The 27,402-nt window shown below is 54.9% G+C and overlaps 7 protein-coding genes across 7 annotated transcripts; 2 read left to right on the top strand and 5 right to left on the bottom strand.

Moving 5' to 3' along the window:
- Nucleotides 1–822: 822 nt before the first annotated feature.
- J7T55_006938 (uncharacterized protein) lies at nucleotides 823–4,900 on the bottom strand (the record flags this gene model as incomplete). Its single annotated transcript, XM_053135080.1, has 15 exons — nucleotides 823–1,463; nucleotides 1,572–1,873; nucleotides 2,128–2,140; nucleotides 2,306–2,555; nucleotides 2,613–2,661; nucleotides 2,748–2,763; nucleotides 3,022–3,034; nucleotides 3,096–3,196; nucleotides 3,377–3,487; nucleotides 3,551–3,753; nucleotides 3,847–3,923; nucleotides 3,993–4,110; nucleotides 4,164–4,234; nucleotides 4,329–4,497; nucleotides 4,554–4,900. 15 exons carry the CDS (start codon nucleotides 4,898–4,900, stop codon nucleotides 823–825), a joined length of 2,481 nt encoding a protein of 826 aa, XP_052987223.1.
- A 1,450-nt stretch (nucleotides 4,901–6,350) lies between these two features.
- J7T55_006937 (cell division cycle 15-like protein) lies at nucleotides 6,351–12,400 on the bottom strand (the record flags this gene model as incomplete). The annotated part of the gene is made up of 9 exons (XM_053135079.1): nucleotides 6,351–7,200; nucleotides 7,273–8,842; nucleotides 8,922–9,411; nucleotides 9,468–10,148; nucleotides 10,295–11,182; nucleotides 11,242–11,680; nucleotides 11,741–11,835; nucleotides 11,936–12,070; nucleotides 12,218–12,400. The coding sequence occupies 9 exons, from the start codon at nucleotides 12,398–12,400 to the stop codon at nucleotides 6,351–6,353; spliced, it is 5,331 nt and encodes a 1,776-aa protein (XP_052987222.1).
- A 114-nt stretch (nucleotides 12,401–12,514) lies between these two features.
- J7T55_006936 (uncharacterized protein) lies at nucleotides 12,515–12,886 on the bottom strand (the record flags this gene model as incomplete). The annotated part of the gene is made up of 1 exon (XM_053135078.1): nucleotides 12,515–12,886. The coding sequence occupies one exon, from the start codon at nucleotides 12,884–12,886 to the stop codon at nucleotides 12,515–12,517; it is 372 nt and encodes a 123-aa protein (XP_052987221.1).
- A 2,866-nt stretch (nucleotides 12,887–15,752) lies between these two features.
- On the bottom strand, nucleotides 15,753–17,373 carry J7T55_006935 (uncharacterized protein; the record flags this gene model as incomplete). The annotated part of the gene is made up of 3 exons (XM_053135077.1): nucleotides 15,753–16,457; nucleotides 16,610–17,168; nucleotides 17,246–17,373. 3 exons carry the CDS (start codon nucleotides 17,371–17,373, stop codon nucleotides 15,753–15,755), a joined length of 1,392 nt encoding a protein of 463 aa, XP_052987220.1.
- Nucleotides 17,374–18,637: 1,264 nt separating this feature from the next.
- Nucleotides 18,638–20,879, top strand: J7T55_006934 (dihydrofolate synthetase Fol3; the record flags this gene model as incomplete). Its single annotated transcript, XM_053135076.1, has 3 exons — nucleotides 18,638–19,769; nucleotides 19,997–20,228; nucleotides 20,285–20,879. 3 exons carry the CDS (start codon nucleotides 18,638–18,640, stop codon nucleotides 20,877–20,879), a joined length of 1,959 nt encoding a protein of 652 aa, XP_052987219.1.
- Nucleotides 20,880–21,880: 1,001 nt separating this feature from the next.
- J7T55_006933 (uncharacterized protein) lies at nucleotides 21,881–23,049 on the bottom strand (the record flags this gene model as incomplete). Its single annotated transcript, XM_053135075.1, has 2 exons — nucleotides 21,881–22,656; nucleotides 22,779–23,049. 2 exons carry the CDS (start codon nucleotides 23,047–23,049, stop codon nucleotides 21,881–21,883), a joined length of 1,047 nt encoding a protein of 348 aa, XP_052987218.1.
- A 2,089-nt stretch (nucleotides 23,050–25,138) lies between these two features.
- Nucleotides 25,139–27,281, top strand: J7T55_006932 (uncharacterized protein; the record flags this gene model as incomplete). Its single annotated transcript, XM_053135074.1, has 7 exons — nucleotides 25,139–25,345; nucleotides 25,544–25,853; nucleotides 25,930–26,000; nucleotides 26,066–26,150; nucleotides 26,219–26,425; nucleotides 26,498–26,758; nucleotides 26,875–27,281. 7 exons carry the CDS (start codon nucleotides 25,139–25,141, stop codon nucleotides 27,279–27,281), a joined length of 1,548 nt encoding a protein of 515 aa, XP_052987217.1.
- Between the last annotated feature and the right edge of the window lie 121 nt (nucleotides 27,282–27,402).

The raw sequence follows: 27,402 nt of genomic DNA, 5'->3' as shown, positions 1-27,402 counted from the left end.
CTTTTATTTCTACAATCCTATACTTGAAAAAGATATCAGGAGAGTCTAAGATCAAGAGCACAGAGCATGTCTATTACTTGTAGCCTTCCAGATATTCTCCACACTACAGAAACGGATGTATGACGGCAAGATTCGACGCATGAGTCGAGCCGCCCATTCTTTGATCAGGGCCCAGTGGGACATCGTGCCTGTTTTGGTCTTGACATGACGAGGTCTGTAGGGTCTAATAGACTTTCCTGCGTCGGCAATAATCGGGATAAGCTGACTTCATGAGGAGTCAGGCTATCTTAGAGGGCGTTGAAAGCAAGATTTGCACGGCTGTACAAGGAAATAGACTAAGGGGCAACTTCTGAAGCCAAAGACGTCAGTCTCCTTCTTGCCTCAGCCCGGTGAGTTCCACGTCCTGCATTCCAGCCCAAAGTGGCCGACTTTGTGTGGTATAAAATTTTCTCCCGATTTTCTTCTTCATCCTTCATGACGAAATCAGCCCAAACCTAACATCTTTGATTGCTATATCACCAGAAGATACCAGATTGAGCATTAGACAGAGAAAAGTAACCCCGTCGCGCGAACCCAAAAGGCTGCCAAGCTGCTTGGCTGAACGATACACAGTCAAGTATTTAAGTAACAGGCAGAGGATTAAAGCAGGAGAGGGAGGAAAGAGAATGTGTTGAAACATGACATGCTGAATCTTCTTCCCGGGACCCTCGCTGCGTTTAAGTCGCTACATATATAGCCTCTTTCTGGCCCATGCATTTCAGGACCTACAAGGCACGCAGGACTCAATTGTCATCACAAGCCTTGAGATAAAACACCTGTAGCTTAAGTGTTACCCATGGGGGTGTCCTCTGCGGCCACACCAATGATCTGGTTCTCCATTCCGAAGTCAGGCTTCATCGACGAGATAATCCGCAGCCACCTTTGGACAGCATCGCGGACGGACCTCGCACCATGTTCCGAAACATAGCGCAAAGAACGTTCTGCAGCCCTCCTAAGACTGTGAGCCAGACTCATACGTTTTTGAGCGTCAGGCACGGCCGGCAATCGTGAGGGGTGACGGGTATAGTCAAACCCCGGCGCGACGAACCTGTCTTCCAGAAGGCCAATCAAGTACTCGAGATAGCTGAGATTGTATTTTGTGGGACCTGCAGCTTCAGCGAGGTAACGGTTCAGTAGCTGGACCCGCGGAGCCAGAAACTCTTGGGCGTCAATTCTGGGATTATTTTGTGTGGCGGCTAGAAAGCGTTCGATCCTCAGCCTTACCTCACCAAACTTAACGCTTGTGGATTGCAAATTGCCTCTGAGAGGTACCATATACTTCTGATGCACAAGCCTTCTGTAGGCCTCGTCTGGTACGACTGAGTATATGGCAATCATCGCCTGTACGTATTGTATGGAGTGTCTCAGAAGCCGGTCCAGCTCCATCAGATCATTAGCATAGAGCAAGGTTGCATCTCGACCGACTATATTGAAAAGATAAGTTAGTTAATTCTGTTACCTCACCTCAGACCCCAATTCAGCTGTTGCCAGTGGGTTTTGTTTCTCCGCCCTCCAGCAATCGGGAAAGAAACGACAATTTCGTGGGGACGGCTGGGGCGTCTCTGGGAACTGATCCTTACAAGATGCTGTCATGGCTGCCTGAGACTCGGCTGTAAGAGTTCCTTGTCTGCTTGCGGCAAGCCAGGTATCTATCATGGAACCCAGTGAATTAATGTCGCCCAAGAACTTGTCACACAGATCTCGTAATCTCTGATATTTGCTGTTCCAAGTCCTTGCCTCAAATCGGAGTCGTTGCATTGTGACCTGTCCGGTCACCATGCCCTCTGTTTCTTCCAGCAGCCATATGATCAACAGGCCCAGCCTGTGTTCCTCCCTAAGCAAGAAAAGTGATGGTCAGCATCTCCCTGTAAATATTCTTGAAAATCCAGCTCCATTTGAAGGCGAAGCCGTGTAGAAATGTTTTCATGGTTGACTTCGCCTTTTGGACGGATGGTCCGTCGGACAGCTGGGGCATCTCAAGGACATGAAGACCATTGTGCATCTGAGCTCCCTAGGCAGAAGCCTTGCAGCATAGGGCAGATTGGCTTTTGTCGGAACAGGAATGTGAGGCATAGGCAGAGAACTCACAGTAATGGCCACGCTGTACGCAAGATGAAATTATAGTCATCATTGCTCAACACTTGACTTAATTCGGTCCATCTGAACTGTGAACGTGATCTGACGGCCATGGGAGAATCCGGCGGTGTGACTATCTTTAGTGCTTGATGACCGAATTTCTCAAAGTTGTTTTGCCACCAGGACTCACGAAAGAAGCGTGCGTAAGACTCAACTGGCAGGGGTCTAGAGAAATCGTACACAGGAGCAGGCGGGTTCAACAAATAACCGACATATGGCCCTCTTGCATATCGAGCATACCGCGTTTTGTCAACGAATTGGTGTTGGAGATCTGGAGCTCGGTGGCTCCAAGGCCACGACTCGAGTTGAAGGCAGGGAGACAAGTTGGTCATACGCTGGCTTATAGGTCCCGGCATTATACTTATCGCATCGCCCCAGAGCTATTTTCAAGGTCTTAGCACTCTGGAACACCACCAAAATATGATGGAAACACGGACAGATTTCTCGAAGGCTTTGCCCTCCTCGGCTTGTGGGTAGTATTCAACGCTAGGAATTGCCAACTTAGCGAGATGCAATGGAGGACAAGGATCGAATTGGCGAGTGTTTATTTTTTTATGCAGCAGATGACAAACCTCATTCCTCCGAACGCTACAGAGAGGGTTAGATGGACTTACAAAAATTGATCTACTTCTCGTGGCCCACGTAATTGAGCTCCCAATTGCAAAAGAAGGAGGGCTATGTCCCCCGTGAACTCAGGGATGTCCATATTTGGGCATTGCGCTAAGCTGTATGGATTTTCCAACATATGCAGATGTGCGCCTTGTGTGTTTATCTTAGCTCTTGCTCTCACCACCGCATGTGTTTCGCGTTATATGTAGTGGCACATCTCCAAGGGGGCTCACTCACGATCACATGCATGCTAAAAGCCGCCACGTGTCAGCCGATAGCCTTGCGTGGTGTTGGGGGCATGAATTACTCACGGCTAGCTCGTGGAGTATGGTGACCACGAGCTGGAACGTGGTCGCAGCTTTAGCCTCCGGGAATTCAGTGGTCATCAACGGCCAAAGTAGCTCAGGAGATACTAGACAACCATTGATCAGCTATGGCCATGATCAACTCAACTTTGCTTCGTAGAAAACTCATTGGTAAGTCTTTGGACGAAACCGGCAAGATAGCAAGGTCTCGTTCAAACCAAGTTGGCCCTTTCGACTTCAAACCCCCCGAGGTAAAGCTACAAAGTCCATCTCTCCTAGGTGCTTACTAGTGATGCTAACGCCGGGCACGTTATTGTTAGAATAACCACGGAAAGAAGTGGTTGCAGCGACGCCGCCCCTCTCTTCTTCAGCGCCGTAGCCGATGCTGAAACGAAGGTCTTTCACACAAATTTCAATCATTAGCTGTACGCTTGCCAGTTGCATCTAGGACACAGCCTTACGATGTTCCAGCCATGCCAGGGTCGCAACTTTGGAGTTGAAGCCCCGGCGCTTGAGTTCTGCAGCTTTCGTGTACATTCCTGGTTTCTGTTCATCTAGCCACAGCGATACAAATGGCACTTCATCCCGTCTCTGGGCTTCAAGCGTGCGACCGTCTAACTCCCTTGGTACTGGTCGAAGGTGGTAAAAGCTCAGAATCGCGTTCCTAAGGCCCTTTGTAAGCATAGAATGGATAGAACGGCCATGTGCGTAAGGTTTTGCACCTTGAGAGGAGAGCGACAGGGTCCACTCCACTCACCAGAATGGGGGGTTTGAGGAAAGAATCTTCCCCGCCAACCGAAGCGCCGGCTCCAGGGCTGCCCATACTCTGTCATCCTAGAATGAGAGGACACCAGGTCAGAGACACTGCATGGGAACAAAAGATTCGTCACATGTGCAACTTACACTGGGGTCCCAAACACCCTGTGCATCCCCGAATTTCCAGCGGGCATTGTAGACAAAGCGGGAGGAATGATAAGGGTTGTTTTGGGCTGGTATGTGCCATTTATTTCTGTCGAGGAGGCTACAAACTATCAGGAGTTATCCGACACTGATGACAAATTAATATTCACTTACGGATGCAGGCTACCACCAATGTCAGTTCCACTGAATTGATGATCCTCGTCGTACGCTCCTGATTTAATTATCTAAGGATACTTAATCATTAGCACGCGGGAGGAGGAGATTTGAAAGGTGGAGTATAAAACATTGTGTTAGCTCTAACTCCATACACTCACTCACGTCGTCTGTCCTCAGCCCACCCAAAACAAATGACTGCCAGCTGGCCGCATCTGACCACGTGAAGGGTGGTGCAAACAGTCTTGGCACGTTGAGTGACGGAGTCATTAGAGATCTACCGCGTCTTCCGCGCTCCAACAACATATTAGGATGCGGAGAGAGGCCAAAACGCCTGTGTGGCCCCGTTAGCAGCAACAGCGAAATGCCAATGTGACCGAGCCTACTTACCGAGCGAAGAACGAGGGGTTCTTGTCCCTATCGCGGTCCAGAATCGCAGGACGAAAGTCGGTGCCGTAATCCACATCCGGAGCAGCCCAGAGCACCCTCCGCCTCTTCCCTTCCCGGTCATATTCGATGTTGGGGGCCCACTCCGGGTCTGTCCACTCCGGCATGTAAGGAACATGATTGGGCACATCTTCCCAGTCACCAATTGGACGTTGACGAGTCGGGGGCTGTGGGCGATCAACTGGCGGAGGATCATTTGGGGGATTGACTGGCCGGGGATTAACTGGCTGGGGGGCAGCAGGCTGAGGGTTCGCTGGCTGTGCGTTCGCTGGCCGCTGTTCTGACGCCATCTTCGCGATGAGCTAGGAGACCTCGGTCACCACCAGCACTGGTCCTTGGATTCTGCGATGTAGTTAGTGATGGGCGAGAAAGATGCGCGATGCGATGAGCACGTTTTCGATCAGCCGCATCTTTTCCTCGGCTGCGAACCCGGGCCATTATTCAGAAAGAAAGGGGGGCGGTGTTAAATTGTTTCCTGGGCACAAAGAATTCTGTGGCACTCCCCAAAGGTAGAACTTGGGGACTTGGTATTTCCGTTTGCGGTGGGCTTTGTTCAGTATTCATCAACATAATAGCCATTGATCGATGGCATGCAGACTGCCATTTGTTTCTCATACAAGGTACTCAAGAGCGCATGATTCACTATACAGACTGGAAAGTATAAAGATGCACTTGTATTGTATTTGACTGCTGGAAAAAGAATTGTGAACAGTCAGTTTTTTTTTGGGGGGGGGGTTCGAAAAAAGGAAAAGAAAAGTCAATTGCGCCTCATATTGATATCATGTTTTCGCACAACCTTTTGGATGACTTCCCGGTTCTAAGTGGTCGTTACCAGTACTTCTCCTTTAGACGCCTGAGTGCATGGCCGATTCTCAACTACAGGAACAAAACCATACCTAGAAGAGAAACTGCGCTTAACATGCCGCTGCACATCAAGATACTGGATACGCGTGGTGAGATCCATGATGACATGGCTCCATCGCAGAAGTCGCCTGGCAATGAGCCCATTCACTCATTTACTCACTCACTCGCTCACTCATTCCACCGTTCCTACTCACGTACAAGCATGCACATTTACGACAGTCCGCGGGTTATTTCCCTTCACGACAAAAAATGTTCAACATGTCGTGTTTTTCACATCTTCCATTCACTATTAACTCCACACCTGCCACCGGGGGTCCCTCGATCCCCGCGTCCAGGCATGACGACCGAATTTGTCCCATCATGTTCCTCCGGTAAGCACCTAAAGCATCCACCTCACATTTCCTCCGACCAACCACCGATTTCAGTCCCGGTCCCTGATGCCTTGTACTGCCTTGCCTTGCCCTGCCCTGCTATGCCTTGCGATGATGCGTTACTCCATGCGTTGATATGCCAGCCTGTTACCGCAAAAAGAAAGAAAAAAAAAAGACAAGAAAGGTTGGGATCTAATGCAAACACCTGCCCGCCAGCTAGCTACAAAAGTATAACACTGAAAAATATGCCAGGTAATCCAGTCTTGGCACAGGAGAGGGAGACGGAGTGCTTCGTAAAGTAAAGTTTCTTTTTAAATAAATGTACATGTGTACGCACAATGCGGAATTTGCGTGTGTGCAAAGTGGCGCTCAGCAGACCAGGCAGCGGAGCAAAAACATCTCCTCGTGTGTCTCCTCGTCGTTGTCTCCGAAATACGGAAGTTCTCGACTTCGTAACGATGCATGCCACGCACAGAGTATATGACCGAAAATACCCAATCCGCACTCATTCTTTGCGCATCGGTTGTGGGGCAGAAGAGGTGGTTGTGCCTCGCTCGAGTCCAGCTGCAGGGGGCGATTTGGCCGGTCTTTTCGGCGACGGAGATTGACTCAAGCTCGCAAGGTCGACCGCGGGTGCGCTCCTCCTGAGCCTGAGCTTTGACGGTGTCCTCTTGGGTGGACTCGCGCGAGCACTCGGCCTCGACCCATCATCCATCTTTGCCGAGTCTGCACAGCCATTGACATGTAGGCCAGGCGATGAGCGAGCTGAAGCTGACGCAGACGTCATCTTCACAGGGCTCAGACTGTCTCTGAGCTTCAGCTTTGATGGGGTTCGCTTCTGAGGACTCGACTTCAACGACCGCTGAGCAGTGGGAGTTCCCTCATCAGGCGCCTTTTGAGGAGTTGCCCTGCCTCGCGCTGAATTGGTCGAGTTTGCACGGGAGGGCGGCGGCGTAGGCGCTGCGCAAACCTCTTCGCCTGTGTTGCGAGCTGGGGAAGTGCGGCAAGGCGACGACCGTTTGGTCGGGCTCGTGCTCAACCTTGACAGGGGCATGACGTCGCCATTCTGCCCTTTCAACGGTGACGACCTCGTCCCTGCAGCCGTCTTGGGCCGCTCACGCTGTTCTTCTCTGCTCTTCCTCGGCGCGAGATGTGAGGAGACCACGCGCCGAACATGGTGGGATTGGGGCGGCCGACGGCTCGCATCAAGTTGCGCCTTCAATTTGGAGCCGGTGAGATCGAGGTTGGTCGGGGATGGACTTCTTTCCATCGCGTCACTGCCCTCAGTGAGAGACGATCGGGCATGATCTCTTCTCCCACCAGACTCCTTACGCTCTCCCTCGCATGTCCGGTGGCTGTCAGAAGCGGCGGGTACCACAGCTCGGCTGTGCTGCCGTTCCCGTTGATCAGAGTGGCCATTCTAGGACCACTTTCCAGAATCGTCGGCTCTTGCTGAGCTACCGCCGTTAGCATACCGAAGCTCCGAGCTGGGAACTCTGCTGCCCCGCCTCTTGATGCCGCCGCTCGGCCTGTCACGTTCCACCGCAGGTGACGACGGTGGATACAGCGAACCATTGGAGCTCTCGCTGCCACCACTACCGCTCCTTGCCCCGACAACATATGAGCCCCTCCTCCCGGCGGCCGCACCCGATGAATTCTCCTTGTTACTCAGCGAGCTGTCAGACCTGCCATGATGCAGGCTTGGCCCACTAGCCGTGCTCGGGCGAGAGTAAGATATCGAACCCCTGGGGAGTCTACTTCTCCCCGCTGCGTTGGCATCACCAGAAGCACGTCGTGGTGTTGAGACAGCTGGGCTCATAAGCCCGCCATCTGCTCCCCTGCTCCGAGGCCTGACGAACATGGCATCCTGCTCGTGCACCAAACTTGTCTGAGAACGTCGAGGCGTGTGGGCAATCTGTTGGATGACACTTGCCGAACCCGTATGCCGTAGCTGCGGTGTATGGGTGGGTGTCCTCGGCGGAGCGCCAGGGGCAGTAGTCGAGTGTACAAGACTGGGAGACGTGGCATAGCTTGTCATTCTCCTCGATCCACCTGACCTGGAGCGCCCACTGCCACCGTTCTGTGAGCCAGTGCCAACGCTCTTGGTTTCGAAATAATCGCCCTCGATGTGTGTCTTGTTGATCTCGTGCGCGAGGTTGCGCACTAGCAGAGCTGGGTCCTTCTCAAGCATCTGGATATTCTCGAATAGTGTCTGCAACTCTGCACCACCACCTACGGAGTTGACACCCAGGTCTGGTTCACAGCTGTCCAGGATAGTGCGGACAAGACGGAGGAGGTTGAGCCGCACGACTGGCTTCTTGTGGCCCAGCTTGGTGGCAATGCCCCTGTACATCTCAGGCTTTCCCAGTGACGCAGCCAGGGTAGGGCTCAGACGGAAGACCTTGAGCAAGGGCTCAAGGAGGGTGGCGTCGAATGCAGCGAAGGCATTGGCCTTTGAAGTATCGAAACACGACACAATGGCAGAGGGGAAGTTCCCACCCAGCAAATGACTTTCCACTTTGGCCGTTTCCTCCTGCAGCCAGACAAAAATGGCATCGAGAGCTGTGGTCTGCCAGTACTGGTCTGCGAGCAGAGACACGTAAAAGTCCAAGCCCTTGTTCTGCCACAAATATCGACGCCCTTTGCTTCCTGAGTGAGCCATGTCGCACAGTATTGGTAGTGCGAACTCCTTGGGCGGTCGATCGATTTTCATAATCTTCAGCAGCAAGGGGATGATGCCATGGACCGCTGCATACTCTTGTCGCTCCTTGCTGAGTCGACACAGGTTAAACATAGTGTTCAAAACCTGGTTGGAAATCTCCCTAAAATGCCTTGTGTTCTTCTTTAGGCTATGTCCTAGGAGATCAATCAAATAGTCGATTGCGTCTGCAGAATGTAGCACCTCAACAGTTGATGGGAGGCTGGAGAGGTTCTTGATAAACTTGAGCATGGTGATTTGGTGAGTAGGTGTCATGGTCTCCAGATCCTTCAATACGGCTATCGCGTGGTGCAGGGTTAGCCTGAGTTATCATATACACACACGAGAAGCGGGAAAGGGGGCTGCTCAATGACTCACTCTTGAGGACTGCGCGGTCAGCAATGAGCTCCTTGACCTCGTAGTCCGCCTGGGAGAACATGTAGAAGAGGTTTACGATGCGCCCCTCAACAAATTCGGACAGCTCATCCTTCTCATCCGCGTCCAACACCCTATGAAGAATCTCGGCCAGTGGGTCAAGCACTTTTGCCTTAGAGAACAGCCTGCAGAAGTCGTTTCTGGGCGTAGGACCCTGAAGCTCAAACACTCTCCAGATGCCGCTAACTCCGACGAGGACCAGATCCCGGGACATGTCGTAATCTTCGTCTAAGAACCCAGCAAGCACGGAGATGCCGCCGCAGCTGACGAACATCTGCAGCGTGAGGGTTGACGTCTCGTACATCTGCTGAACAAAATCCGCAGTTTCAAGACGGATCTCATTGGAGAACTGCCTGGCGGCAAATTTAGTGATGATAGGAATGCCACCTACGAAACACAGATTCTCTTGTAATTCTCTGTCACGGTAAATGATCTGTCATACGTCAGCAAGTCGTTCCAAAAGCTTGGCTTGGCTATGAGCAGACTGACCTTATTGACCACCTTGAGCAGCCATAAGATCATGTCCTGGCGACCCTTGGCTGTGCTGATGGTGTCAGGTGGTAGAGTGAGTAGCTCCAAAATTGGCAGCAAGCCGTGAGCGCCAATGATCAAGCCCTTGACATCTTCATGATCATGCAGTAGGTAGACAAGCTCCTCGGCAACATCAGAGACCCGCTCCTCGCCTGTAATCTCGGTCCCAACTTTGAGCAGCTGCACAAGCTCCTCAACCCTCTCGGCTAAACGGGCGTGTCGGTCCCGGGCGATGTTGGCCTCGAGGTCCATCTCGTTGTACTCAGGATCCATCATGGCGAATGGGTCGTCCTCGTCCTCGTCGTCGCCGAGCCATGAGCTGTTCGACAGCTTGGACAGCAGCATCATGCCGCCCGCACCATCCTCAGAACCACGGTCGCTGTCTTCCTTCTCTACCAAGGTACCATTAGGACCAAGAATATCAGAGAAGTCCTCGTCGTCCTCGCCCTCCGCAAACTTCTGGATCTCTATATGTGACCTTGTCCTCCTCACTGGCGCCTGTTCATCTGGCCCGGGAGGCCGTGAGGAAGCACGTTGGCGACGGGCAGAATCACTGCCGCCGGACGGGGGCACGATATGGATGTTTGGCTGAGAGTGCTGAGTCTTGAGCTCGGGCGGCGGCATCAGCTGAGAATCATCCTATTGGTTATGCAAAGTATTAGTCACAGGGCGGATACTAAAGATGTCGGGGTAATGACGAAGTGTAACAAGAGGGTGTAATAGCTCGCACGAGGGCGTGTCAGGGCCGGACTGATGCTGCAAACAGGAGTCGTACGCAAGCCTACCTTTTTAGGACGACTGGTTTTGCGGCTGAACAGGTTATCCGCCTCAGGGAAGAAATCCGAAAAGTCCTCGATGGACTGCTCCCGGTAGATGGCCTCAGGTCGCACGGGCAACTCGAACTTGCTACCAAGTGCGGGCTTGGTGAGCTGCTTTTGCAAGGGCACATTCGATGATGACACCTGCTTGCTCCTAGTCCTTCGGTGCCCATGTCCTTGCTGTGGGGTCCTTGATGCTTCAGTAGACTTGCTCGACCTTCTGGGGGTGGGACGAATGGTCTGTTCCTGGGGGTCTTGCTCAAAGAATTGGCGAGAGGCGCCCTTGACGGACTGTAGGTCGCCCTCGAACTGGTCATCCCAGTTGTTGCTAGTGCTGGCCTCGTCAATGGACGCGAATTGCTTGAGCTTATCGGCAGAAAGCTTGCCCCCGAAGTTGTCCTGGGGCTTGAGGTGTGGCAGGTGGAGAGCGCTGGGCGAGATGGCTGTTGCAAAGTCATTGTCCCAATTATCGTCATCGGCAACTTCAGGAGATCGGAACGCGTCTGGGTTAGGTTTAGATTTTGTGATGCTCAGCGGTCTCTTGCCAGGTGTTGCGAGATTCGAGCGGTGCGGATCTGCCGCGGCAGCGGTAAACCTGGACACGGGCTGTGCGTGGGCAGTCTGGGCGCTGCTGTCCGAGCCCGTGGAAGCTCTCAGGGAAGTTTCTGACGATTTCAGGGCCTTGTTCCACTGCTTGACCTCCTCGACTGCCTGGCTGAAATTTGCAGGCCTCTTGGAGACGGGGGCATCACTCCTGCGACAGCCCACAATCCACGGATGCTTTAGGAGCTTCCTTGCTGATACGCGAAGGTTTGGGTCCTTCTGAAAACATTGCATCATGAAGTCCCGTGCAGCCTGTGTTGTAAAAGTCAGCCCAAAAGCAGCCCTGCCCAGTAGAAGTGGTGGAGACTGACCGCAGAGACACCCTCTGGCAGAGGGGGGTGGTCGTCATTGACGATGGCGAACAAGGCCGGCATGGCAGCCAGATTGTGATAGGGCGGCCGCCCTTGCAGCAGCTCAATAACGGTGCAGCCGACGCTCCAGATATCCGAGGCAGAAGTGGCCCCAGAGAGCTGAATTATCTCGGGGGCCATCCAGTACGGCGTACCCACAACCTGAGCCTCCTTGTCGGGTCCAGCAAGCGTGCTGGTGGAGACGCCAAAGTCGGCCAGCTTGACAGTGCCATCTTTCGTCGTCAGAATGTTCGCGCCCTTGATATCCCTGTGAATGACACCTTGGTCGTGGAGATACTGAAGGCCTTGGAGAACTTGTGTCATGTAGACGCCGACGAGGTTCTCCGGGAACTTGCCGTATGCCTTACAGATCGAATGCAGAGAGCCGTTTTCGCAGTACCTGCCCAACAGTCAGCCGCCCGTGTCTCCCCCGCGCACCCAATTTACTGGTCTGACGTACTCGAGTATGATGTTCAGACAGTCCTGCGACTTGACGAAGCCAACGTATTTGACGATGTTGTCATGGTGTAGGTTCTTGAGAAGGTCGATCTCGGCCTGCCATGACCAACGTATGTCAGCAATCTCCGCGTCCAGTCTTCTCACCAGCTTGACCATCTCTGGGCGTGTCCGTGACAGGGGGAGGAAGGCAATTGACCTCTATCATGCGCAACTCGCTCTTGGGAACGTCGGCAATCTTGATCTGCTTGACAGCGACAGCCTCGCCGGTGCCCCAATTGAAGGCCTTGTAGACGGATCCGAAAGCCCCCTTGCCGATACAATCGCCGAGCCTCTGTTGTTATGACTCTATGTTAGCCGCCTCTCGCCTCGTGTGAATGGCTGCTGTCCACGGTGGTCGCGGCACAGGATATACGTCACGGCACCGGAAACTGGGAGGGATTGGGGCGGTGGGGAGCGCATCAGCCCAACGTTGACATACATAGTCCTTCAGGCCAGGGTCCTGCAGAGCCCTCTCGCGCACATGGCCGCCGCTGGCATGGACGACAGCGCTGGAGCTACCGGGCTCCCTCCTGGGGGTCCTCGCGGACACGGGGGTCCGGTTGCCTCCTCCGCCGGCGGCATGGTATGCCCGCTCGGCGGCGTTGGAGCTGCCAGTCCGCATGGCGTCCTCCCAGAATCGTGTGTAGCCCCTGGTCGGATTAAGGTTCCGTTTCGGTTTCCATGCAAGGAGAGGCAGCGGCAGCGAGCGTGTGATCTGGTCGGGTCGGCCTGTACGTCAGGGCAGCTCCTGAGCCTGGCCTATGCCGGTCGGCTGTCCTCTCCTCTGCTTCCTTTCCCTTGTCCTGTGCAGTGCTCCTCCGACTGGCAGAGTGGCCTCGGGTTTGTTGGGCGCGCCGATGAGCTGGCGGAAGGGAGCCGCAGCCTGAGACGAGCCGTCTGTTGTGCCACTCTCCTTGCGCTGCTTTTCTCGCCAGCCCGTTCCTTCGGGTACCCTTGTCTGTTTTGATTGTTTTTGTTTTTCTCCCTCTCCTCCGCTTTCCTCCTTCTTTCCAGGGTGGTTGCTTTCCCAAAAACCCAACGAGATTCGCAGTGGGGCGTCGTAGGGTATGATCTCAGAGCGGGGTGTGATGTGAGGCGCGGGTCGCAAGGTGCGAGGTGCGTGGGGCGTGGGGCGTGGGGCGCGGTGCCGGCCTGGCCTTGGCCTGGGCGTAGGCCGTACGGTGGATTGTCGACGGACGGTGATTGTCGGGGCGGATGGACGGACGGAGGGACGGGCGGGCGGCGGGTCGTCGAGAGAAAAGAGGTGCCTTTGTCGTGGACGGGGAGAGCTGTTGTCGCCTGGGCGGCAGCGAGCGACAATGACGATCAACAACTTCCACTGCAACAGCACCTTGCAAGTGCAAGTGCAAGCACCAACGAACGAACGACCAGCGCCAATGGCAGCAATGCTGTGTCAGTTTGGCTGGTGCTGCAGGGCCTGGAGCTGGAGCTAGGCTGGGGGGCTGCTGCATTGCAAGCATCCCCAGGTCAGCAGCTTGTTGTTGTGTCCGTGTGTCCGTGACCCAGGTATTATTCAGTGTCCGTGCCTGAGTCTGAAGTCCTGAAGTCTGAAGTCTGAGTCGGACTCCGACTGTTGTTGTTAGTGGGTCCCGATCCACCCAAAAAATTATGGGAGCATTGGGCTTGGGTTTGGTGGCTCCTCACAGCCTTGCTGGCCCTTGCCTTGCCCATGCCTTGCCCATGCCTTGCCTTCAAGCTTCCCTGTCTCGAACGAACTGTACAGCAGGGATGGACGGTCACACCAGTCAGTCACACCGGCACTGTAATGTAGGGCAGGTAGTATCGGATCGCTGCCACTCTGCTTCTGCTGCAGCTGCTTGCTGCTGTTCCTCTTCGGGTGCCAGTGCGTCTCGGAAGCTGGTTGATAAGGTTTATTGGGCTCTCGTCAATCAATGCCAGACAAGCAGTCCCAGCCTAGTCTCCCCCCCCCCCCCGGGCTGCTGGGCTGAGCTGCTGGATGAGGAACGATGGGGCACAATGGAACCCCAATAGCATGCCATGGCCCATGGGGTGTTCTTGGATCTCAGGTCTGCTATGTAACCCAGCTTGCCAACAGTTGAAGCTGCGGTGCCTGTGCGAAGTCTGGAGCATCTATGCTGACGACGAATAGACTATCTCCTGCGCACTCTTTGCATCTGGCATATCCGACACGGGCAAGGTTCATAAATCATGCTCGAGCCATGCCATGTAAATACGCCAGGTAATATACAGGATATGAACAGGCAGCTGACAGGGCAGAAAGATGGTACGCAAATCATATCCGAGAGATGGCCTTGGTGCAACAGGTTTCAGAAAACACTTCCATGCACGTGCCATGATTTAGATATACATAAATTGTGCGTAGAAACAAGCTGTCAAGCGAAGAATGCGTTCGCCCATCTCCATTCAAAGAACGACTAATCTAAGGTGAGGAAAGCGATCTGTCACGGGTCATCGCCATAACATCTCCATTCCTTCCTGTATACCCACACCCAGCCAGCCAGCATGCCCTCTCGCCCTCTCGCCCTCGTCCTCGCCATGCCAGGCCTGGTCGAGCTGCCTCCCTCGCTGCAGTCCAGCTCATCATCAGCCGAGAGAGATCTCCACACTGCTCCCTCCTACGAGGGGCGCCTGGGGCCCTGGCTCGGGTGACCCACCCACCGTGCTGCCGTGCCACCCGTGGGTTCTGGACTCTGGCATCCCGGATCCCTGAGCACGCCCAGCGGACAGCAGTCTGTTCTGGCAGGTCGGCAGGGCAATGCTCCAAAATTGTAAACATTTCAGACGGTGGGGGAGAGGGGATGAGTGGACTCAGTGGTGGAGTGACCAGCTCCCGGACTATCAAGGCCTAGCAACAAATATCAGATTCCTCAACTGGACATGCTGACATGGTACATGGTTGATTCGGAATCCGAGAAATAATCCAAGAAGAGTCTTGCAGTGTTCAGCTCCGTAACTGGATGATGGACGGGGGCACAGACTTTTATTCTCCGCCGCAAGCTCGCGTAGATTGATTTTATTTATCGCCTCGTGCGCACTGGCTCACGCGTCAAGGGAAAACGCGAGCCAGGGCTCCCTTTGGCGTCAACCCCCACCGCGCTGGTCTCTCCGCCAGAAAGGCACGCGTCTGACGCGATGAATGTCGCGATCCAGCCCTGTGCCATGATCCCTACCCCTTACAGAATTGAGATCGAAGCGGGCCATCGACAACATCGGCCCCCAATGCTGCACAGTTCGGTCCTCGGCGCGTGGCTTTTTCCCTTGTCCAGAGAGCATCACCTGGGATAACGACGCCCAATTTGGGACTAGACGCATAATCCCCTCTCGTCCACGATATATACAGGTATATATATACATATATATATGTATATATGCACATTAGACTTTCCAATCATTATCCACGTCCCCATTGCCCACCGGGGCTCGTTCTCATATAGATCCGGTATGCGGAATTCGGGCACGGCACACATCTGATACGACAGTCGAGCGCCCGTCCAAAGCAAGATGGTGTTACGACACATGCATTCACTTCTGGGAAACTTCGGCAATAGTTTGATGGTTACGCGCACAAAGCGAAGTCAATTCCCACATGACGACTGACGATCAGTGGGCCATCGGGAGGCCGACCAGCACAGCGTCACTTATTCGTACAATTTGATGGCCAGCGGCCGGCTCGGCAGCTCGCCCTGAAGCAGCTGCCACTTGTAACTCCTGGTGAATGAAGCATCGCTTTTCTTTCGGATCGCAACCTCGCAGATCGATTCACACATTACACTCTGCCCAGATAGACCTTTTGTATCTTTCCCTTGCTGTCCCGTAAACCATAACTTCGTGACATGACTGTTGTGCACAAGGCCATCCGTCAACTCAACCAAGAGCTCGGTCATGGTTATTGTGCAGCACCTGGATCCGGTGCTTTCCTCTCGGTCCCGGCGCGGTCGACCCCCGCCGCCGTCCTCAAAATGCCTTCGCCCTCAGGATCCCTCCCTGCCCAGCGTGCGACTGAGCCCAGCCTCGGCCCACCACTCGTCGGGAATGTCTTCGCGCCTGGCAAGATTCCGCACGATGCGCTGCATGGACTCAACACCGCCAAACACCTCGATATCATCATCATCACGCTCTGTCATTTCCCCGTGGGTCCGCCCAAAGCGTCGTAGAATATTCTCTCGCGCCTCCTCGTCCTCATCACCCTCAGTGTCCGAGTTATCACCGCCAGATTCGCATACATCAGCGAATCCAATCTCCTCGGCCGTGTAGGGTCCATCGGGCCCGTCGGCAAGGGATGTGCGCGAGGAATTGGCACTGTTGGCCCCAGACGAGGTGCTGGGATGCGACGTCGCCGCAGATGCGGAAGCGAACGAGGTTCCTACGCTGGGCGGCTGAGGATCTGGGGTGATGGAGCTGAGAAGCGTGTCCCAGACACCGTCGCCCTCGGGACTGAGGCTCCTGTCACGGTCGCCTAGTCCGTCGAAGCGGGCCTCGAGCGTGGCATCGCCAGGAGTTGATCGCCTTGCGCGGGCTTCACGCCCTTCCCGCATGGCTGAGAGTTCCTGGGCCCTGAGCGTACGTCTCATCACGATGAGTCGCTCGTTCTGACGTTGCAGAAAGTCTGTCCGAGTTCTCACATCCCTGTCGCTTCTCGGCCTCGCCATGGATTCACGAACCAAAGTTGTCGGCCGCTAAAAATGAGAGGTTAGTCAAGACGCGAAACTTAGAACGTAGCTGGGACGAATCGGTATATGCGCAGCATGTAGGAGGGTACATGTGCATTCCTGTACGAGGCAATTGGGGATTGGGGCAGGTGGGTGTCAGCGAAAACAGGGTCGCTTACTTGAGTGTGTTCATCTACCTCCACAAGGAGAGGACCGTCATCGGGAGAGGCAGAGGCACGTTCTCGGGTCTCGACTCTAGGCGTGTCATCCCAGTCTTGGCCACCCCTGGAGCTTGTGTCGGCGTACAGTCTAGCCATGTGCTGGCCAAAGTATCGCACAACTTCTTGGCTCATGGGACCATTGCGGGTGATGACCTCGCGCAGGACTGGTTCACGCCGGCCAGAATGGTCCTGCGTGGTGTTGTCCCGGGGCAGGTGCATGGGGTCTGATGCGCCAGGCCGGCGGGTCGCAGAGCGCGAAGCCGCGTAAGGCTCAGTAGCACCAGGCTCGACATTGTCCCACGGGGTCCATGGTGATTCAGCAGAGGGAGGTGAGATAATGCGAGCGCGGGGACCGGGACCAGTGCGACGAGAGTAGTAGTGTGCGCTGGTCGAGGCAGATCGAGAGCTGGGGTCGTTGAGACTTCGGCGATTGCGACGGATGGTTGAGCGAGCGCGGGTTGGAGGATCTTTGGGGACCTTGGCCTTCAGGTCGGACTCGACAGGGGCGCGGTAGAGACTGAGAGGCAGAAGCGAGGCGTCAGTAGAGGCACAGAGTAGAAAGACGCGGTTGCAGATGCGGCAATGATCGCCGACAAGTCAGCGTTGCCCGCACTCGCAATGCGGCGGGTCGGTTTCTGATGGGCGCATGAGAGCGCGTTGTTCGTGCTCCTGGGGGCGGGGGCCAGGCGCAGGTTCGCGTCGCTGGCCGGCACTTGGACCATGATTGCAGTCGCAAGCAGGAGCAGGGTGCAGCGATGGTGATGGTGATGGTGATAAGAATGAGGAGGGGGCACTGTACTCACGGCAAACCCATGGTGACGATGGCGATGGCGATGGTGATGGCGGGTGACTCTCAATGTTTGTTCGGCTCCGAGATCCAAGGGTCAGGGCGGACCAGTGTCAAGTCAAGTCAAGTCAAGGGGGGCTAACAAAAAGGTAAGGAGAGGGCAGAGGGCAAAAAGTCAAGGCGAACCAGCCGTCGAATCAACGCGCCACAGCAACAACAAAGTGCAGCAGCAAAAGGCAGGAATCAGGGCAGTCTTCTTCCTGCCAGATGATGAGCAGCAGAGCAGGCTGGGGAGGGGATGAGGAATGAGCGGCGTGATGGACCTCTTTCTGATCGCGAGGCGATGCAAAAAGTCGAGGGTTGAAAGGATGGATGGATGAAGGAAAACGAGGGTTGTCGAGGGATAGAAGCGCAGGTGCAGGTGCAGGAAGGAGGACTAGAGTTGGACTAGTTGCAGGTAACCAGTAGTCAGGGTGTGGGTAGTCAGGGCAGGTCTGGTTGGGTGGGGGAAAGCGTGGGAAGGTGGAAACCTGGAAAGAGGAAAGTGTCCAGCCCCCCTCCATACCCATACACAGTGACACCATACAGCTTCCATTGGCAGGAAGCATGGGGGCGCGGCCGAGGGGGGGCAACGGGACGGCCGTCTACCAACCAGCAGCGCCCGTTGTTCAAAGGCCAGGGACCGTTTCATTTTGTTAGTGCGCATAGTGCGGCTCAATGCCATGGAGCTAACAGCAGTCCGTTCTCCAATCAACCCAGCAGCCCCATGCTCAATTTTCCCCACTGCTGCCCTGACCCTGGTCCATCGCCTCTGCGCCTGTCCACTGCCCAGTGAAGCACTCTCTGATGATGACTGTCAGCGTGAGCGTGGGGCATAATGCTCTCCCATTACGGCGGCATTCTCACTCTCATCCTATCTCTCACGCGAAGGAAAAAAAATAAGAACAATGATAAAAAATCAGCTCATATTCTCGTGAGATCGAATTGCACTCACCATGCCGTGACATGACTCGTCCAGCCTCACAATCTCTCATCGACTTGTGAATATATCCCGGCAGAAAGACTTATCTGGTTGTCAGTCCAGAGCCGTAACCGGGCGCCGGCCACCGATCTCTCATACCAACAGCAAAACCATCAGCCCTGGGCACGTCTCTTCGAGCAGCAGGCAGCACTGCAGAAGAAGCGAGACCAGCTTCAAGATGATCGAACTCGGCCTCTCCCGCATCACGCGCCTCCTGCAACATACGCCACAGTCGTGGAAAGCCATACACGTCGCCGGCACCAATGGCAAAGGCTCAACCTGCGCATATCTCTCCGCCATGCTGCACGCCAGCGGCCGCTCCTGCGCACGCTTCAACTCGCCACACTTCATCGACCGGTGGGACTGCATCACCATAAACGAGAAGCCCGTGTCTGAGACTCTGTTCCTCGACACCGAGAGGCTCGTCAAGGAAAGGGACCAGCGAGACAGCATCGGTGCCAGCGAGTTCGAGCTGTTGACGGCAACCGCCTTCGAGATCATGGAGCGTGAGAAGGTCGAGTTCGGCGTCATCGAGGTCGGAATGGGCGGCTCGCTGGATGCCACCAACGCTCTGAAGCACAAGGCTGTCACTGTTATTGCCAAGATTGGGCTGGATCACCAATTCCTGCTGGGGGACACCATCCAGGAGATCGCCCTGACCAAGGCCGGCATCATGAGGGAAAACGTTGATTGTGTCGTTGATCAGAGCAACGAGACCTCCGTCCTGCAGGTCGTCAAAGAGCACGCCAAGGCCGTCGGAGCCGAGGTCATTTTCCCGTCCGAGTTGTCCGGTCTGAAATCCTCACTTTCACGGGCAGGTTTTGAGCCGCACCAAATTCAGAACATCGCCAATGCCCTCGAGGCTTTCCGCCGCGCCTGTCCCGACGAGGATGTGACCCTCCAGCGGTGGATGGCTACCATAGAACAAACCCGACTGCCAGGGAGGCTGCAGAGTGTGCGAATTCCTCCCCGCGGGAGAGAACTCCTCCTGGACGGCGCACACAACGTCCAGTCGGCCGAGGCTCTGGCTGCATACGTGAACAAACACTTGAGACCATCCGGAAGGCCGGTCACATGGATTCTCGCTGCCTCACACGGCAAGGACGTGAGCGGAATTCTGAAGGTCATACTACAACCAAACGACCTCGCCACAGCCGTGCGTTTCGGACCCGTGGACGGTATGCCTTGGGTTAGACCCCAGGAGCCAAAAGAAATCTTGGATGCAGCGAGGCAATGCGGCGCCGTCATCTTTGAAAGCCATGACACCGTGGATCTCACCAAGACCCTGAACTCGGCATTGGACCGGGATGGTCCAGTAGTTGTGGCTGGGAGTCTCTATCTGGTTTCTGACGTGTTGCGATGCCTACGAGACAAAAATGAGTCTTGAATCTTCGCTGTGCACCTATGCACACCAGTGTTTTCATGATCGTGAGCCCAGGTGACCTATGGGCCCAGTATCGCACCCTGTCACATGATTCAACCTGATTGGCCACGTTCATCGACTCAAGGAATCAAGCATTGCCTTTCCAAACCTCAGCTCCCTTCGTGGTCATACTGTTCACTGCACACCAAAACATGCTGCCACCAAACCACCTGATCATTGTTTGCGGCCATGCGATCTGGGCTGGAGGGCCTTCCAATGGTCAGGACGAATCAGAATGGGTCATTGAGGCCTGGAAGAAAGGTGAAACGCCGACATACACAGCACATGCCAAGGCAGGCGTGAAAGCGCTTGGTGAGGACGACAGAGCCATACTTGTATTCTCAGGGTAAGTCAACGACTTATCTCATGTCTGAAAGCATACAGAGCCTGATACTCTCCTAGTGGTCCAACTGCTGCATCGACTCCCCTCTCAGAGGCCCGCAGCTATGCCAATCTCGCCGCCGCCAACGGCTACTGGGACCTCCTCATTTCATCGCCAGCGCACTCAAACACTCCCACGCGCTCGCATCCACTGTCTCCTATACCCCTGCACCCGCGCATTGAGTGCGAGGAGCGCGCCATGGATAGCCACCAAAACATCCTCTTCAGCGTAATTCAATTTTGGCGCAGCACGTCGAGATGGCCCAACTTTCTCACCATTGTCTCTCATGCCTTCAAGCGCCGTCGTCTCGTCGAAGCGCACTGCAATGCTATAGCCTTCCCTCTTGACAGGGTCAACTTCATCGGTATAAATCCGCCAGGGGTCCCTGAGGTAGTAGATAGGGAGGAGGATGCGGTGAATCAGTGGGTGGAGGACCCTCAGGGTCAGCTAGACAGTCTTAAGTCGAAGAGAGCACATAGAAACAAGTGGCATGTTTCGCAAACCTTGTTTTTGAGCGAGAATGAGAGACAACAGGGTGATATTGTGACGAAGGTTCTTGAGGACGGCGAGGAAGTCCTAGTTGAAGGGGGAGCGAAACCTTGGGGAAAAGACTAGAGATTCCTGGCCTTAGACACAATTTTTCTACTCTTATTGCATGATAGATTGCACAAATAGACTGGCCTTTGTTTTGCCGTGCCAAAGCCTGGACGGCTTGTATACCACAATTCCTGGTCCCTAATGAGTGACAGCACACAAGATCGGCAAACGACTACATTTAATCTCATTAACTTCACAAGCTCTCAAGATTGAAGATGCTCCGCATGACCAGCCAAATTTCATGTACATGAATGTCAAAATAATTCCCCGGAATGCAAGTGTGTATGTTTTGGGTAGTCTGAACCTACACCTTCGTGTAATTCCGTGTCTTTACACTTTCACAATCTTTAAACACTTTGCTCCAAGCTCTTGTTTTGTTTTTCTTTCCGAAGGACTTGTCTCACAAATTATATTCCCACAAAGACTCGAAAGCTATAATGGCAATCAGGTGAGGGAGCCTGTGGAAGTATCGGACCTTTGGAATGTAAATGGCATCTGAAAGTCTCTTCCACTTATTTAACTCCGTATTCATCATTGGTTGACCCGGCCAAGCTGTTAATGATTACATGCGGCCGTAGACTCGTTAAAGTAAAACCAGGACATGACACTTGTTCAGTCTTCAAGTTCTAGAAACAAATCAGTCTGTCATCGACTCTGAGACTTGGTTAATTGGAGCTAGAACATGAAGTTTGGAGGCAACATAGTAGATTCGTGGCTCTATAAAAAAATATCGTGCGCATAGAGATCGTGCAGAGCACATACTTGTGACGAGGTTTCGCAATTGCTGGCTTTCCACTCCGGGACCATGATGATGAATCGAGTATTCTTTTCTTAGCTAGAAGCATTGAATCTAGCCATCTAAATCGGCTAGAGAAGCCATCCAAGATTCATTCCTTCTACCAGGCTTGTGCCCCAGCTCGAGCCAACCTCGCTCTTTGACAATCGCCTGAAAGTGTTCTAATTCAAGCCATTTCATCCCATGCCTGACACAAAGACAGACAGACAAACAGACAGACAGACTAGATCCTCGACACAGCTGGACCCCCAGCACCCGCACTCTGCACCACCTCGCACACAAACCGCACGGCGTCCACCACCATCTCAGGACTACACTCGTGACCCCTGCCCGGGTACACCCGATTGTCCGCGACCAGGCCCGAGTCCTTGTACCACCCGTCCGCGGCGCCGGTGAAGAACTTAGTAAAAGACTCGGAGCACCGCCACGGGACAAGCTTGTCGTCCCCGCCGGTGCACATGAGCAGCCTCTTCCCCTTGACGTGCGCATCAAGGATAGGCCTAAGCCGGGCCTGCTGCTCTTCAGACGGCGACTCAACGACTCCATCAGCACCAAAGAGGATCCCCTTGGGGTCGTACCGAGCGCACTGCGCGACAAGCCCCTGGGGGAAGTCGCTGCTGCCGAGGAAGCCGGCGCCGGCGGCCGACCTGTCGTAGGTGGCCAGCTTGGAGAGGCGGGCGCGGTCCTGCATGAGGAGCTGGAAGTCCGGGCAGCCGATGATGCTGACGCCGGCGGTGATGCGGGGCTCGGCGAAGAGGGCCTGCCAGGTCGAGTGGCCGCCGAGCGAGACGCCCAGGCAGATGTGCTGGTCGAGGGCGGGCGGCGGGGACGGGCTGGGCTCGAGGAAGAGGTAGCCTGGCAGGGCGTCGATGAGGAGGCGGGTGTCGACTACTGTGCCCGAGACGATGCCGAACATGTCTTGGGCGTGGAAGGGGTTGCCCTTGTTCCAGGATTGGTTGGCTAGGGGGTGAACCTCGCGCGTGCCGTGGTTGCGTTGGTCTGGGGGGTATTAGCTCAGGTCAGATCAGGTCAGGTCAGGCCGGCACAGGCCAGGGAAGTATCAAGTCCGAAGATGATAATGATGATACCGATGAGACGTGTACATGTAGGAGCTTGCTTACCGAAAGCAGCAGCAATCAGGCCTCGTGTGCTCGTAGCCGCTCTTGTGGCATTGTACTCGCCGACTGCGCGCTGCGCCATGGGAGCCATTCTTGCCTTGGTCCCAAGACGAGGGTTGTGCAACCAGAGGACGGAGACATGCGTGAGGCTTGATGGGAGCTCCTCCAGCCCATAGACATCGACCATGATGCCCGTGACGGCGAGGGTCTTGACGGAGACGGCTGGGGGTTCAGGTAGCCCAGCCATCGGGTTTGGGGTCTCTTTCTCGGCCATGTCGACTGCGATAGGTGCTGTTGACGTGGGCTGTGTCTGGCCAGGGCAGTATACAATGCTGAATGGGAACCACGAAAGGAGGGGAAAGATCACAACGGCACGAGACAGTGGCCGCGAGACTTGCTCTCAGAGCTGGCCCGCTCAATTTGTCCCGCTCACGTTCCCAGTCGCACAAATGATGGTGATCCACTGTAATTTGTGACATACACCTCTCTTAGAGCAGAGGAAGTCGGCGATAGGGTCCTTTGGTCGAGTCGGGTTGATGTCATCAGTGTCTGCGCCGGTGCCGGTGCCGGTGACGGTCCGGACGGCGGAACGGATGGCCCACTCTACGTCAAACGCTTTCCGCCATACCGGGCCCTAGGTTTCATGTTTAATACCGTGTACTACCTACCTAGTAGCTGTGTCTAGATCACCCGCATGCATGGCATACAGTCTCGTGCTGGTGGTTGGACACCACCTCTAGGGAAGGACTTGAAAAAGATTGGTCTTTTGAACGAGCTCCATTGATTAACCCTGCTATGATGGATGATATGCTGTGTGACAAAACATGCTCTCTCTCTCTACCAGCACAAGGGTCTATGAGCCTCTGTGTCAGGACTGTCAATGCCTCAATGTTGTTTGCTCTTGGAAGTGAAAGGGACAGTGTTGTGCTGTATTGGATCACGTGTTTGTCTAAGATCAAAGGCGGTCGATCTGGATCTGGGGTTTGACAAAGGCAATCTAGTTAGATGCAGTGTTCTGCAGATGCGATGCTTTCATAGAAGACACAATAAACTGAGGTCGATGGTGGCAGTACGTCATTTGAAGATGCTGGTTGGGGGGCGACTGGGGGAACAGGAAAAGGCCAAAGGGTCCAGCCCCCAACTGCCCCACAGCTGGTCTGCTCCTGCGTCTGCAGGAGCTCGGCCCAGCCCTGCAAGTACCTGGCTTTATGGGTGAAACCCTGTGCATAGGTAGGTACTGTACTGCGGCTAGGGAAGCACGGGCCCAGCGCCCAGAACAGACATCTGGGCGATCATAGCTCCCTCTCACATATGCTTCCGAGGTGTCCCAGGTGGTCCATGGTCCATCTGCTGCCCTGCCGTTTCCACAGCTGGTGGGAAGGGAAGTGGTGGGAGGCCCAGCTGCTTGCTCTTGGGCGGGATGCCAGACAGGAGGGCAGACAGGTACCCAGGAGGTAGGCAGGCAGGCCACATGGGCAGCTCCTCAGACTCTGATCCTAGGGGATTGGGGGCCCAGGTACCCCGCTCTAGACTGGTCTTTAGCCCCTCAGCTCAGCCCTCACTCCGAAATCGATGGGCATACATCAGTCATACCCAGGCACCTGGACCACCTAGACCACTGGACCACCTGAGCTCATGGTGTGTGCTGCTGTAGCTGCAGACTCAATTGACCCGTGGACAGGCTGGGGGTGTTCCTCGACCTCTTTTTACAGAGGGTCCCACCAGCCTACAGCCTACAGCCTACCTAGGTACAAAGTAGACAAACGTACTGACGCCCTTTCCCCTCCAAACCTGACCAATCCTAGGCACAACTCGAGACATTCTAGACCCTTAACGTCATTGTCATTGTCATTGTCGTTGTCAATCGTTGTGCTGCTGTGCTGCCCTGTCTTTGCTTGTCCTTGTCCTGGCTTGGGCCTGGGCCTGGCCATGTTGGGGCTCTCCTTCGTTGACCACCCAAGACCAGCTATCCGACTAAAGTGCCTGCCCACCATCTAGTCCATCTGGCCCATTTTGACAGGGACGCCGAGGAAAAAAAAAGGGGAAAACTCTGATCTTGCACGCCTTTGGTCCCTATCAACTCTCACAATCCCATCCTATCCCATCCCATCCACATCCCTCCCTCTTCCCTGTAACCCCGCGGTAGCCTCTGCTACCAAAAAAATACCACATCCACACCTCACCTAGACCTCACCTAACTTCACCTCACCTGGCCTGGCCTCGCCTTGCCCTGCCTTGCCTCCGCCCTCCACCTCCACTTCCGCCTCGACTCGCTTTGACACTCACCACCACCGCCACGAACACCCTCCACAGCCAGCTCCTACTACCCATCCTCAATACCCATCCCCTCAGTCTCGTGCGCCATGGGTCAGACACTCAGTGAGCCAGTTGTCGAGAAGGTCAGTCCATCCCCAGAGCCACCCAAACCAAACCCAATCTCCAAACCCAATGCCGTCGCACATTATCCTGTCCTGTCCTGTCCAGTCCTGTCCCCTGCCCCGTCAATACGGACCGCTGGTCGGCGCGCCATGCTCCAGTTTAGCCGCCACAGCATCTGCCGCCGCCGTCGTGTCATGATCTGGTCGACGCGACAACTTCGACTGGCCTGTTTGTCGTCTTCTGTCGCAACATCAGTGTCCTGCCGATGGATACCACGACTACTCTCTCGCTCTCCCCCTTTCTGTCTCGAAGCCTCTACTCCCTTCCGACCGTGTTGCCAACCTCTGACTCTTGTGCACTGCTGACATCACCGCTCTGCCTCTCTCTAGACATCTGAAAATGGCCAGGACAACAGGCTCATCTACGGCGTCTCTGCCATGCAAGGCTGGCGCATCAGCATGGAGGATGCCCACACCACCGTCCTAGATCTCCTGGCCTCCAACCCCGACGCCTCCAAGAACCACCCCCAACGGCTCTCCTTCTTCGGTGTCTTCGACGGCCACGGCGGCGACAAAGTCGCCCTCTTCACAGGCGAGAACATCCATAACATCATCGCAAAGCAGGACACGTTCAAGGCGGGCAACTACGAGCAGGCGCTAAAGGATGGTTTCCTCGCCACCGACCGCGCAATACTCAATGGTACAGATGTCCTGGCTTCTCCGCCGCAGTGAGGGGGCACGTGGCTGACAAATCTTTTTTTTCCTTCTCGCAACAGATCCCAAATATGAAGAGGAGGTCTCTGGCTGCACAGCTTGTGTCGGTCTCCTTACCGACGATAAAATCTACGTTGTTTGTGTTACCCTGGTCACTTTTCCTCCGGGCTTCACAAGCTGACCTGACGTTCCCGACAGGCCAATGCCGGAGATTCCAGAAGTGTTTTGGGTGTCAAGGGTCGCGCAAAGCCCCTGTCCTTCGACCACAAGCCCCAGAATGAAGGTGCGCTAATGCTTGGCCAAGTGCGCTGCGCATACTTTGCACATGGTTTTCTGACCTTCTATTCCCAGGCGAGAAGGCGAGAATCACCGCGGCTGGTGGCTTCGTCGACTTCGGACGAGTCAACGGCAACCTCGCTCTCTCCAGAGCCATCGGCGACTTCGAGTTCAAGAAGAGCGCCGAGCTTGCTCCTGAGCAACAGATTGTGACCGCCTACCCCGACGTCGTGGTACATGACCTTTCCGACGATGACGAGTTCCTGGTGATTGCCTGTGATGGTACGTTTGGCGCCGCAGTCACCAGCCCAGCCCACCGTGGTCACACGTACTAACCCCTGTCGCGAAACATAGGTATCTGGGATTGCCAGTCCTCCCAAGCTGTTACCGAGTTTGTTCGCCGTGGCATTGCTGCCAAGCAAGACCTGGATAAGATCTGCGAAAACATGATGGACAACTGCTTGGCTTCCAACTCCGAGACCGGTGGTGTTGGTTGTGACAACATGACCATGATCGTGATTGGTTTCCTGAGGGGCCGTTCCAAGGAGGAGTGGTATGATGAGGTCGCTAAGCGGGTCGCGAACGGTGACGGGCCATGCGCTCCACCCGAGTACGGTACGCAACTGCCGCACAAGGCATAATATCCTTTCTTGTTCTAGCACGTCCCTGCGGCACGACACACCTGTCGAGAGAAAGAGCATCGCGCTAATTCTTATACACGATTAAAACAGCCGAGTTCAGAGGTCCTGGTGTCCACCACAACTTCGATGACAATGACAGTGGTAATGACTACGACAACGAGTCTTCTAACAAGGGCAAGTCTTTTGGCATTGGCGGTTACCGCGGCCGAATAATCTTCCTCGGCGATGGCACGGAAGTGCTGACCGACTCAGACGATACCGAGATGTTCGACAACTCTGAAGAGGACAAAGACCTGGCCAGCCAGGTGTCCAAGAAATCGACGTCCACCGAGGACAACAGTCACGAGGTCATAGGCAGCCCAGTCACCCCCGAGAAACTCGATCCCAAATTCGACCTGAACGCGAAGGCGAGCGGGACCGCCGCCGGCAGCTCCAGCTCTGAACCCGCGAAGGAGGATGACAAAAGCTCCAAGTCTGATGTGAAGAAGGAGGCCTAGTATCGGCCATGTCCTCAAAGGCTTGGAGCGGCAATCACCTCTGGATTGTGGGCCATGACCAAGACTACAACACGCGGCAGATGCGAGGGACAGCTCTATATCATCCCACCTCGACGATACG

Source organism: Diaporthe amygdali, assembly GCF_026229845.1.
Source record: "Diaporthe amygdali strain CAA958 chromosome Unknown NODE_51_length_283962_cov_64_506962, whole genome shotgun sequence".
NCBI classification, from domain to species: Eukaryota; Fungi; Ascomycota; class Sordariomycetes; order Diaporthales; family Diaporthaceae; genus Diaporthe; species Diaporthe amygdali.
The sequence above is the reverse complement of the archived record's forward strand: the minus strand, read 5'-3'. Positions and strand labels throughout refer to the sequence as shown.